The sequence below is a fragment of the Cololabis saira genome, chromosome 22, assembly GCF_033807715.1.
Source record: "Cololabis saira isolate AMF1-May2022 chromosome 22, fColSai1.1, whole genome shotgun sequence".
Lineage (NCBI taxonomy): Eukaryota > Metazoa > Chordata > Actinopteri > Beloniformes > Belonidae > Cololabis > Cololabis saira.
In genome coordinates, this window is record NC_084608.1 from 21,262,541 (window position 1) to 21,275,491 (window position 12,951).

Here is a 12,951-nt window from a genome sequence, read left to right on the forward strand (position 1 = left end):
GTGCTTGGCACGTGGCAATCTGTGTCATGGTTATTCTCATTTCACCAGGACAATAACTTCAAGTCCTGCGTGCATGCGTCTGGAGAAGAAATGTATACCGTTGTCTTATGACACGCTTCTTATTTCATCAGTTAATATGCTAAAAACTGTGGAAAAAGTACAAAAGTACAAAGTGGTCACTTGCAGAAAGAGAATAATACATTCAGTTTTCCAAGAATGGAAGTTGGTCAGCTGACAACTTTATCTTTATATCAAACTACAAAGCTGTTTTAAAATGGAGAGACCTGAATCCGTACAACAATTGTTTGGGTGTCCCGTTGCTGTAGAAAATAAAGACACTACACAGAAAACATCTTGGTGGAGAGAAAGCCAGTATGAAAATACAAAGGAAGAGTAGATCTTTAGATCTGTCTTTGGCAGTTAAACAGATAAAGATATATTTTTTTATGATTGGCCTTTTTATGCACTAATGCAATAGATTTGAAATAAAACAGTCAAGTTGTGATCAAAGTGAAGATTTTCAGCTTTAAAAGGCTCCACAAAAACACAGCATTTAAAATTCAGGGATTACAGCCAAGTTAATTAGGCAAAGTGCCTTCATTTTCAAGGGCCTTAAAAGTATTGAGACAATTGACTGAAAAGAATTCAACTTGTTACTTCAAGACAAATGATAGAGGTATCGAGTTGATATTGGGTACTGGGTTGGCAATTGGCAGCTGTTTGACTGGAGCTACCAATATGAAGCCCAAGGACAAACCCAACAACAAAAAGAAAAAATATATCCGTAAGAGCAGACCAAAGCTAACCAAATCTGCACTTTAGTTCAAAGAATAATTTCCTTGATGAAGAAATCTACAAAATCTACAACCAAGAGACACCTTCATGAATGTAAATGCAGAGGGTTTACAACAAGGTGCAAACAACTTCAGAACAACTTCAGAACAGAAACATGAGATTAGACTTTGCCAGAAAATGTATAAAGATTTTTTAGACATTTTAGTAAAAATGCCTCCAATGTTTCTTTGGATGTTTGAAACAAAGATAAACCTGGATGTTGGGAATCAGAAAATATGGAGGAGGACAGGATAGCTTGTGATCAAAAGGATTTCACGTCATGGGGGACGCAATGTTATACTATATGTAACTCCAACAGCCCATCTTACGAACAAGTCAGATAGAGACTACGCTACTGAGCTCTCAGCTCAGAGCAGCTGTCTGGAGTTATCAATCTATCAGCCAATCAGAAAATAATTTTTTTTGTTGCCAGGTAAGGTCTGAGTTTCAGTTTCAAGCGTTCCATGAATGCCTAGCAGAGGTAACCTATCGTAAGTTACAACACACACAAAAAATGATCGGAAAAACACTGTTGAATGCTAGCTACGGCCCCTCGCTGTTTGGTTCTCCCCACACTGCTTGGGGTGCTTCCTCTTCAGGTGATTAAACAGATCGTGTTACCACCCAACATGCAAATGGTTTCTGTGCACACTTTGCAAATTACATTTGCTTGAGCTTGATCACTTGTTGAAAATCCAAACCAATTCCATATAATTGAGGTGGAATAGTTTTTTTTGCAACCAGTTCTCCATGCGCTACCGCTACACACACAAACAAGGATAGGAAAGCGCGTCACTGCCCGTAATTCACTATGATTGGTCGGTCAGGTTGACGACGTCAATACGTCTGGTGAGTCGGTGCATAAGCATAGAACTGCATTTATAGAATGTGCCCTAGACGATCCCACAATGTCAGTTTGAAAGACCGTCTTCAAGTTGTATGCCTAATCAATATGTTATTTATTTAAATAAATATGTTATGTATTTAAAAAAATAACACATAAATATAAACAACTTCTGTATTGCAGTCTATATCCTGCTATGGAAACAACAAGCCAAGTTCAATAAAATGCGGTCATGGGGATCAATGCCTAAGCATGTTGAGGATAATGAGATTTTGATCAGATGTGATCTGATGTCTATGAAATCCCACCAAATGTCTTTCTTAAATGAACACTGCCAGAACATAACCGGTCTGACTTCCATCTTTCCATTTTCTATAACCTGCTCAGACTTACAAAAAAGGCTACTCTATCACTGCTATTATCAGGCCCAGCCTGCACAGGTCACGGTCACAGTGGCACACAAAGACAAATGAGACAAAACATAACACAAACATGCACACCCACGCTTGATTTGTTTTGTGAAAATAAATAAATTAAAGCATAAAAATGACTCACCGTTTTAATTAAGCAGTATAAAACACTTGCCTCATCTTATTATAGTATGTACATAAGACAACATATAATCACTTTCTACTCCAAATAGAAATGATCAGCTTTCTCTGAATGGGCTTTCTAACTAGGCCTTAACAGATCAATGTGCTTCAGTTTGGTCAGAGCCACAGAAAAAAAAAGATTGCAGTTCTGTCTTTGGCTTATTGATAAGTGGACATGCACACTAGATAACACCAGTCATTCAAACTGACAGGCACAGGCCAGCGTGGATAGCTTACACAAGCAGCATGCAGTAAATTGGAGGTGGGGGTGGGGATCAATGTGACATCCCACAACAAAATGACACCAACAGCAGTCATTTCCATTCATTGTGTAGCTCACCTTGACTCACTTATCACGGAACATGTCTGCTTTATTGTTTTTGTATACATTTGGTTAATTAAAACTGTAATTGAAGATCTAATTAATGATTTGTTTTCATTTACATTCAGCTGAACAATATACTTTATTTTTTCTGTTGCTTATTTTTTGCTACTCTTTTGTGATAGATACTAGGATTGAAACTATGTACAATGAACATCGTGTTTGAATCAAGATTATTTCAGTACACTGCCAGTGTGGATGTTCAAAGCTTATGTCTTTATTTAGACTTTTTCTTTCGATTATCATTTACCTGTAAAATGTGTGTATCTTTTGTCTATCAACACAGAAAAGCATATAATATGTGTGCAAATTACATCCTGTGCCAGGATCAGCTTGCATCTTTTATTAAAACATAACTGTTGCTAGAGGGTTGCTAGAGCTACTGAATCTGAAATAGGTATTGACGAATTTCTATTTTTAGGACATGCTCAATACCATCGATATTGTCTATGTGTTGTCTAGGTTTTCTTGTTATTTACCTTACAGTATAAGCAAAAGAATGCCTTCATTTTCCCTTACATTTACAGTCGACGCTGTGGGAATGGGTCACGCAGCACTGCTCAGTTTTACAGGCGATCTCCTGTTTAAGACAGCAATGCACTGCTCTGACAAACAGGGCAGTCTCTGGAGGCGTTGGGCCTCTTTACTACCAGATCAGGGATGTACAAAAAGGGTCAGGCAGTTTCATCCCAGTTGGACCTCACAGTGACAACCGCTCACTATTAAAGTAAACAGCCCCAGATAACATCTCGCAACACTGCCAAATACATTTGACACTGACAAAGCGATTGAGACTAAGTGCTAAAGTGCATTACATTAATACAACTATCAAAACATACTGTTATAAAGAAAAAAAAAACACAAGCTGCAGCAAACCAATTTTGAAGGGGCATAAGACCATTGACAGAGTTTATGCAACCAAGTCAACAGTATTTTGCTTTCTGTCAGAAGTAAGTTAACTTAAAGGGGACTTATTATGAAAAACACGTTTTCTCTTTCCTTTAACATATATAAAGTTAAGCTAAGGTCTCCCCTTAGCCTGCCAACGCAGAGAAGGAGGAAAGCAACCAAATTCTGCAGTGTCTGTACAGCCGCCCGGATGAGCCGTCCAGTGTGATGTGGCTTCTACGAGCCGTTCAGATTCTGCTCCCGTCGTTACGTAACAAAAATGCGATTTACATCGGTTGGCCTCCAATGCGTGAAACCACGCCCACAACTAACTCCGCCGGTCGGAGCTTCCGCCATTGTTTCGTAGCGGTGTAGCGTCATTCAGGCAGCCAATCAGCACAGAGCCTCATTATCATAGCCCCGCCCACTCAGAATCCCGCATAGATAATGAGGTTAGAGAATGGGAAGATAAAGACATGGCTCAGAGGCTGAATTTATCATTTATTTAGCAAAAACAATCAAAAGCTTGTTTTTAAGACAATCAATGCCTGTTTAAAATAGGTAGTAGATGCCATAATAGGTCCCCTTTAAATAGAACAATAATTGGTTGAAAGTATACAACAGTCAGGTCACTGATGAAATACCAGACAGACCCCTCTGAAAGGGGCTTTGCATTGCCAAGAATGTTATTATACAAATGAAACCCCCCACAAACCATTGAGTCCTGCTCAAAAAATCTTTGGCTTTGTCTGTGGACAAAAAAAAATCTTCACAGTGGGATTGTCTGACATTACTTTTACTCAACAAATACAACTATTGACACAATGCAGCCTTTTGATTGCAGCCTTTTAATAATCAGAGCTTATTTTCAAACGAGATGTCGTGAACCTTTAACTCTTTGAAAGGTCTCATAGTGTCATCATTCATTACTTTTTCTTTCATCCAACATTTTCAAACGATTCATAAATATTAGCAATGTTTGTTTTGTTTTTTTTACTTTTTTTAAGCCAATCACAATATACAACATAAACAAAGAGGCCTAGACCTCCCTCAACCCAGCCTCCTCCTCCAGCTGTTCCAGGGGAATACTGAGGGGTTCCTAAACCAGCCAAGAAATGTATTATCTCCACCATGCCCTGAGTCTGCCCTGTGGTGTCCATCTAATTGGATACGTCTAGATAACCTCTCCAGGGAGGTGTCCAGGGTGCATCCTTACTAGATACCCAAACCACCTCAACTGGCTCCTCTTGATGTGGAGGAGCAGTGACTACTTTAACACCCTCTTGAATAGCAGAGTTTCTTAGCCTATTGCTAAGGGAAGGTCTGTCAGCAGCTTCTATCTGCAATTTTCAAAAGAGTTTATGACTACAGGTCAGGGTCAGAATCTCTTCATCGCAACAAACCGGTACAGTCCACACTAGTAAAAATGTTGCACCAATCCACCTATAGATCTCCCGACTAGGGCTGCACGATTCTGGACAAAATGAGAATCACGATTTTTTTGCTTAGAATTGAGATCACGATTCTCTCACGATTTTTTTCCAATATAAAATGTATTGCACTTATTACTTTAACTTTGCAACAGCTGAACAAAAATATAATAACAATAAACATCTCTTGTCTTCTTTACACAAACCTTTGAATAATTTAAACAATAATAACAATTTTGAACAATATTTGTTCCTCCCTGAGTTGAACGCCCTTTCAGAAAGGGGACTTGTAACAGATCCTGTAGTTCTGAGGCAACAAATTATTCCTCTGGCTGGGATGAACCCCCCATTGCCTTTTGCTGCTATTGAGAAGCTGCCGATACAAAAGGTAAACGTTACAAAAAATATGATGGTGCCTGATAAAAGACTGGCATCAACTTTATAACAGCTGACATTGAACATAAAAACAATAAACATCCCAAAATAAAAAAAAAAAAAAAAGAAAAGATTTTTAAATCGTCGTCATTTGGAAATGAGATTGCGTTCAAGCATGAATCGAGATCGCGATTTTTTAACGATTAATCGTGCAGCCCTACTCCCGACCTCAAGTTACTACTATGAGGCAAAACACGTCAGCTTAGTACATTTCTGTTTTATAGAAACAACGATGCTACATCTTTTCTATTTCGATTTATTTTCTTTGTGAGGGATTGGTCTAGCAAATAACCCAAAATAAAAATAAAAACAGTTTACACTTTAGTATAGTAGTGAGTAGCTTCTATGTAACGGAGCAAAAAGGTACATTAAAAGATTTCCTCTGAACCAACACATTTGAGAAGTTTTGCTTTGTTTATTGAATTAGTTTTTCATTTTATTTGTTGAATGATCATATCAAAAATCTGAAACTGCAATGATTAGATCTTCTATAAGAAATGTAGGCACTGATAGCTCAGTTACAATGGATCTGTGGATCGTATTGAACCTGATACAAACCATCCATATGGTGGAGAAACCATGCTGGGTCTGATGTGACTGATTCATGGCTAATGAAAGCCCCAGGGTTGGCAGCCAGCATCACGCTTTAGTTACCTAGTTACAGCTGCCTACATGCCAGGCTGCTTGAGCCCCGGGACCATCTTTAATTACAGAAGAGGAGAGAAAAGAACGGAGGCAAAAAGAGGAAGACACAATGGGCGAAAATGAATGGAGTAAGCAAAACAAACAGAGGTAGAGGATGAGACAGGGAGCTAGAAGCAGCAGCTGCTGTTTCCTGCTGGCCCCCAGAGCAACTAGAAAGTTTGACTAGTTTCCTCCACAGCCAACAAGCATCCCACTAGCATGTCAAAAAAAGATGATAAAAGCACTAAACCTGGCATGCACTATAGAAATGAGGCACACGTTCTTCCTTTCTTCATGAAAATACACCTATTTACTCAAAAAACAGAAAAAAAAAAACAAAGAGCCCTAAAAAAGCAGCATCTAAATCAGTAAACTAGAGATGTCCAGCCAATACAAAACAGGCTCAAAAACTGAATTAAGAGGTCGGCTTTAGCTTACCCTTCCTAAGATGTGTCTAGTCCGAGGAGATAAAGGAAGCCAGTCAAGCATGCCTAAGGGAATGAAGATCATGAGCTCGGAGTTTCTCAGCAGCTATGAGAAGCGAACAGTTGATGACTTCTGATGTGCTGACATGTACAAGATTGTGCGATGTCTGGCGGCAGCAGTGCTGTGTGTGGTGTTAACTGAGTCACTTTAGGCTCGCTGAACAAATCAACACACTGGTAGTTGGGACTGCTGTGACCAATACAGTCACGCACAGGTCAGGAAAGTACAGGGAGAGCGTGATGAACACTGTGTACGCAAACACGCTTCCACAAGGACAAAATGCACTGACTGAACAGTTTGTAAAACAGAGTTTTGGTACAAAGTTGTGTACCTGTCCTCTCTAAACAACTAAACTCAGGGCCTGATACTTAAATCATGGGGGTTTTAGGTTACACAAGAGCATCTGTTCCAAAGACAAGTTTTGATTGCAATAGTTTACCTTGATATCATGATGTTTGAAAACCAAACCGTACATTAATTAACTCCACAGAACAGTGGGGGAAAGAGGAGCCACCTGAAGTTCAAGAATACAGAAAAAATGGTATAACACAAACCAGATTTGGTGTGTATTTCAGAAAAAAAATCACTTTCTTTATATTCTAAAATTATAAATACTTGTTACCTCTTAAAGTACAATTTAGTACAGTACATTTTTTTTTTTTTTTTACACATGAGACACTGCTGATGAGCATCTGGCTTCCCTTAACATACGAGCTTGAACAGATCAGTCAGAGACAAACGCTTGTCTGTAAACTGTGCATCTTTACAGTCAGGAGGACACACTCCACGCTGTACACAAGAACACCCACAGGGGTGATTGCTTGTGCCAACTTGATCCCCTGACTCACATTGTAGTGATTGCTTCTTTTAGTAAGCAGATTTAAATCTGCTTCAGCCTCTCAACCTATCCAGGATTTATAGTAGAAGAAATGAAAGACAAGATCTGGTATTTTTACAGCAACTTTAAAAAAGAAGACTGTAACCTACTGTGAAATATTTCTCAACTATATATGGGGTGTTTTCAACAGAACCAAAGTGGCCCCATGTGTAATGTATCTCTTGATATGTGATGGGGGAGTGATATTGGAATTATGAAACCCAGCAACAATGAGTTACTCAAATAAGCCCTTGCAGGCTTACGGACAATGTTTTTTTGCAGGTGGATTTACATTTTACGTCACACACATGAAGATTGTAGCACAAATAGCTGCTGCTTTGTTTCTTTATATGGTGGCTCCCAACCAAATGGTATAGTATATCAACTAAATAAGCATAAGAGAAGATTTTTGGCAAGTGAATGGATGCAAAGTAAAACTGCAACTGATGGCTGTTTTTCTTATAAATGTATATTTTAATCTACAATAATCGCTAAAGCTTTATGAGAACATTTCCCAAAATTCAAACCATCTTGAACAATGTCAAAGCCAGATATTCAATAAACAAGCTTCCACAACTTGTTTGGATATGAAAGTACACAGAATATGATTTGTAATAAAAAGCATTTAACACTTGCTGAAAATTATGAAATAAAATAAGCAAAACAAACAAAAAAACCTTTTTGGAAAAACCCACAAGCATGCATTGCTTATATAAACACGTAGAATCACCAGTTAAAGGGTTTTAGAGAGCATCTTACTTTGTGAAAAACAGCAGATGAAATCATTCTACCCTAAATTATCTGAACCATTGTGCAAACACAGGATTAAGCTGCTCTAATGGACACTTTCACTGGACCTTTCCAAGTTATCTGCACATGGAAAGAGAAAGACAACCCTACAGATTGTCTTTCCCCAACCAAAAAGCCTTGGGAGCCTGTCTCACCTGTTTATTGAACTACAGGAAAAAACTCAAGCTAAACTAAACTAATTTTTAAAGTATGCTAAGATGAATTGTTGCAGAAAAGCTCCATGTTTAGACCTCACAAACCTACCATACAATATGTTCCAACGGTCTTTATGTTACCATGAATACAACACCAAAGAATTCACAAAAACAGCAAAAGCACTGTGAGTTAAACAAAAGCTCCCACAGGACAAGCGAGGACCACAACTGACAGCAAAAACTATGCATAAAGAAGCTGTGGATTTAATCAAAAACAAGAACAAGTTCCTTGTTTTCAATTTTTCATTTACCTTTGGCTTCTTAGGCATACTCGTTCTCCCACAATGCCAAGACACCTGTGTCGCCTGTCCGCTCCACAGCGACTGTAATGAATAATGCAAATCCCCTGGTTTTTGTTCAGAGCGCCATGACCCAGAGGTGCAAGCAGCTGACGCCTGGCATACAAACAGCCAACCTCTGACACGGTCAAAAGGGATAACAGTGACTGCTGCACTGCACACAAGTTGCTCTTTAATAAATCCGGTGTCAGTCTGAGGGTGAAATCTAGAGAAGATGTGAGATGTGGTCATCCTCAAGAGCTCTCATGTGGCTAAGAGAGTCCCTGAGGGACTCTGGCAATCACACTTTGACATGGGTACAAGTCCTCACACATACCCGCACACACACACACGCACTTATGTACGCACACACACACACACACAAATAGTCAAGTGTTTAAGCTCTGTGGTGTCATGGTTAGCCCTGAAGTGTGTGTGCGCTTTAATTTGATAGTGCGACATCTGTTGCATGCTCCACTCAACTGTCATAATGTAGGGCGGCTTGTAAGACACACACTCTGTACATACACTAGCAAACCTTGAAATTCCCCAAAAACTCAGCAGTTACCAGGAACGGGCAGCTTTCATATCACTGTGAAACTGAGCGGCGAGGGTGCACAGGCAGTTGTAGAACATGTGACCTCCTGCAGCTATGCATCCGTCGCCAGACAGTCAGGCAGTAACAGCACCATCTGGAGTTCTAATCTGCCTGGCACGGCCCACCCCTGTGATTATGAATGTGGCCCTCAAAGTCATTAAGCTTATTGGATAGAAAAGTGAATACTCAGGAGCAGCATGCTACAGAGGTGCTGTAACTGCATCTAAAACGTTTCTACAGAAACCAAAGGAAATAAACTAATATCTAAAGAGGTTATGGCATGAATAATGCCATAACAGAATGTTTCTTTCTTTTTCTTCCCATTTGGCTGCATAACGCATGTTCCTTCGCCCCTTTTAGTCCAGAAAAAACAACAGCAAGCCAAGAGTCGCTCCAATTCAGATACCCGCCTTGGAAATACTTGCTGTTACTGCCAAAAAGAAAAACAAAAACCAAGGGTGGGTACCAGGATCTGAAAGTATTCATTTCCATGCACCAACTGATACCACACAAGTTTTGATAAAAGACTTCCAATTCGTCTCTTAAAGTCAAAACAGGAAGTTATGTAATACTACCATGCAACTTCCTGTTTTGAGTTAACAGATGGCCCATGAGTTGTTGGACTGACCTAACTATGTTGCATTAGAATTATGTCATGAATATGGCTCTACTTTATGCTGGAATGCTCATCATGCAAAGCCACTGCTTCCAGAGGTGGCACAGATGCTGCTAAATGCCAAACAAGCAATCTTTTTAAGGCATTTAAAGGGCCATTCAGTGACGGGTGATTTCATTCAGGACTTCATTCTGTCAAAGATGAAGATGGATGAGATGCAGGAGTATACTGTGGACTTTGTCCTCAGAGACCTCAAAGAAAGTCAGAAACCTAAAGCAATACTGTGCAAAAATTAGGAATCAGTATCCTGGATGACCAGCCTCATTGAAAATATTAGATTTCACTGCGTAATAGAACATTTGTAGTCGTGGTATAGATAAGACAACACGTGTAAGTGTAAGTAATATTTTGGCTACAATCATCTTACAGTCATTCAAGGCTGTAGGAAAATAAATAAAGTAGCAGCAAATACAAAAAACCCTAAAATAAACAAAAACATTTTTTTGGAAGATTAATACCAGATGAGTACTTCATATCAACTGGTACCCAAAGCCCAGGTATCAGAATCCGTATCTGAAAGCATCAGAGCAGTAATGTGTCCTTTTATTTGATTGATTAAAAGTGCATGGTTTGAAAACAAATAGCTGGAATTCAATGGAATGTTTTCATCATTTTTACAAGCTCTAAGAGTATTCTGAAAGGATTCTCATAAAGGTTTCTTTGATGAACTGATTGTGAAACTCTCCTGTTGTTCCTTTTGTTCTTGCAAAACACAACTGCAAAAAGCCAGTGCTTCTGATATTTATTATTGTATTATTATTATTTCTATTGATGCCTCTTGTTTTGCACTATCCCCTTTGCTGCTGTACACTGCGAATTTCCCCGCTGTGGGACTAATAAAGGAACATCTTATCTTATCTTATCTTACAGAATCTAAATGAGAATTAAACAAGGAACTGAGTTAAAAGAGCATACTAGATGCACAGAAGATAGAACAAAAGAGTGATAGTGGTTCTGTGTACATGTCAGACTGGGATTCCTAATTTAATATATCTATTTATGTATTTATCTTTTACAATCAGTATATTTATTTTGTGCTGTGTAAAAAAGAAAATCTTTCAAACATGAGGATGAAAACAAATCACGTTTTCAAGTAAAAAAACGGTGAAGATATTTTCTTTTGATTGCAATGGTCCTGCCATCCGTGTGACATTATCTCAATATGTTTTCTTAACTTTTCAGCTCAGATCAGTTCAGGACCAGTCAGGTTCAGCATGAGGACACAGAGAGGGGTTGCAGAAAAGAAGCAGCTTGACATATGCGCCATATGGGTGGTTTGAGGCAAACTAGAGCAATGTTTCCCTCCGGAGGAAAACACACAAGTACGTCTCTATTTATACACATGTGCACATTTATACTATAATGGACACAAATCATAAGTATTTGCAGTGTCAAACACCTCTATACTGTATGAAGCACACAGTACATGTGGATGTGAATTTAGCTTCAGACTAATGACACAATTACAGTTTCACTTGCTCTTAATAATGAGTGACTCCGGCAAGAGTTCATTAATTACAGAAAAGGAGCCTGAGTTGAGTGGGTGAAACAACTGCAGAATCAGATAACAAAAATATCCACAGAAGGACAAAAAGTGGATTCGTAACTCCATCTCATACTCTCTATTCCATACCCCACCCCCCCTTTCCCAAGTAGCTGATTTCATCCCTGCAAAGCCACTCTCACTATAATCTCTCCTGATCCGTCTGCACTGGCAAAGAATCAGATATCAAACACACACAGGCTAAGAGAACCTGAGACATGATGAGGACAGCGATCGCTGGTTTACCTGCTGTTATTGTCACTGTTTTTACTAAACAGGTCTTACAGGTCTTGTCTTGGAGACTCGGCACAAAGTTGCCTGTTTCGACTCATCAACATTTGCCATGCTGCTTGCAACACAGACAGGTCTGGTGGACTGATAACCAGATTTCATAAAGTGGGCACATAGTAGCTTGCAGTTATATAATATCTAAATCTCTAAGCTTCTCTTTGGAATAGCCAATGGGTACAGAAGCAGAAAAAAAACCAGAAAAAAAATCAATGATAATGCACTGCAATACTCTCTATATAATCTGTTGAACTAGAAAATCTAATCAGTCTTATCAAAATGCACCACAGCTTTCAGTTGTTTTGAAGACACTACAGAACAGATATGAAAAACACACGATAGGAGCAAACCTGCACCATGTGAACTCACTACTCACCCATGAAACATTTTTATTCTTGTTTGGTTTGATCATGGCAACGAGAGCAGGCCAGTAATGTGGAGCGAGGAGCCCCCTCCTCAGCAGATTTCAGCCCCAGAGCCTGTTGCGTGGCCAGGTCTGCACGAGATCAGGGGTGATGGCCAGGGGCACGTCAAGCTCCGCCATAGGTCATCATCTGCCCTGCAAACCTGCGAGAACGCCGGAACACCTCCTCTGACCGAATTCAGCATCAGTGAAGAAGAAGAACCCCGCCACACTTCACTACACGCAAAAGGAGCGATTCGAGAAAAAGTTTGCAGTATTTTTCAGGCTCCTTCAGCAGGCAAAAAGTACAAAAATCAAGTGGGAAATTTCCAGCAAACTCCAAGGGTCTCCTCCTGCTGACAGCACACAGTGACCTGATGGACTGATTATGTATTCAAGCTTAGTATGAATATGAAACATCCGCGCAGGTTTAACCCCGCCCTGCTGAGCACCAGCATGTGCCCAATCACGGAGCAGATCGTTGTGGCCAGGTCCCAAGGGTGAGCTTATGGAAGTATTAGGAAGAACACTGAATCTTTGAAGGAGAGCACAGAGCTGTTTGCTGGCAACCAGGTCACTGACAAATACACATATGAGTAGTAGACAGGAGCAACACAACTCCTAAAGTAATTGCTCTTGTCTTCATATGGATGCCCTCTCTACTAATGACCCTCCCCTCTCTGCTGTTTTATCTCTGCTCTCTTACTC

General features: G+C 39.6%; 1 protein-coding gene across 6 annotated transcripts in view; it reads right to left on the reverse strand.

Moving 5' to 3' along the window:
• cacnb2a (calcium channel, voltage-dependent, beta 2a) overlaps positions 1 to 12,951 on the reverse strand; it is a 73,598-nt gene that overhangs the window by 42,193 nt on the left and 18,454 nt on the right. Inside the window, exon 1 of one of the 6 annotated variants that reach the window (XM_061712972.1) lies at positions 12,217 to 12,611. The exons of 3 other annotated variants lie outside the window; for them this stretch is intronic. In XM_061712972.1, the coding sequence (XP_061568956.1) occupies positions 12,217 to 12,252 (36 nt within the window). In that variant the 5' untranslated portion in view covers positions 12,253 to 12,611. Of the gene's footprint in view, positions 1 to 6,528; positions 6,604 to 8,708; positions 8,838 to 12,216; positions 12,612 to 12,951 lie in introns of those variants that run through there. 2 more of the 6 variants (XM_061712974.1, XM_061712968.1) reach the window with 2 other exon arrangements.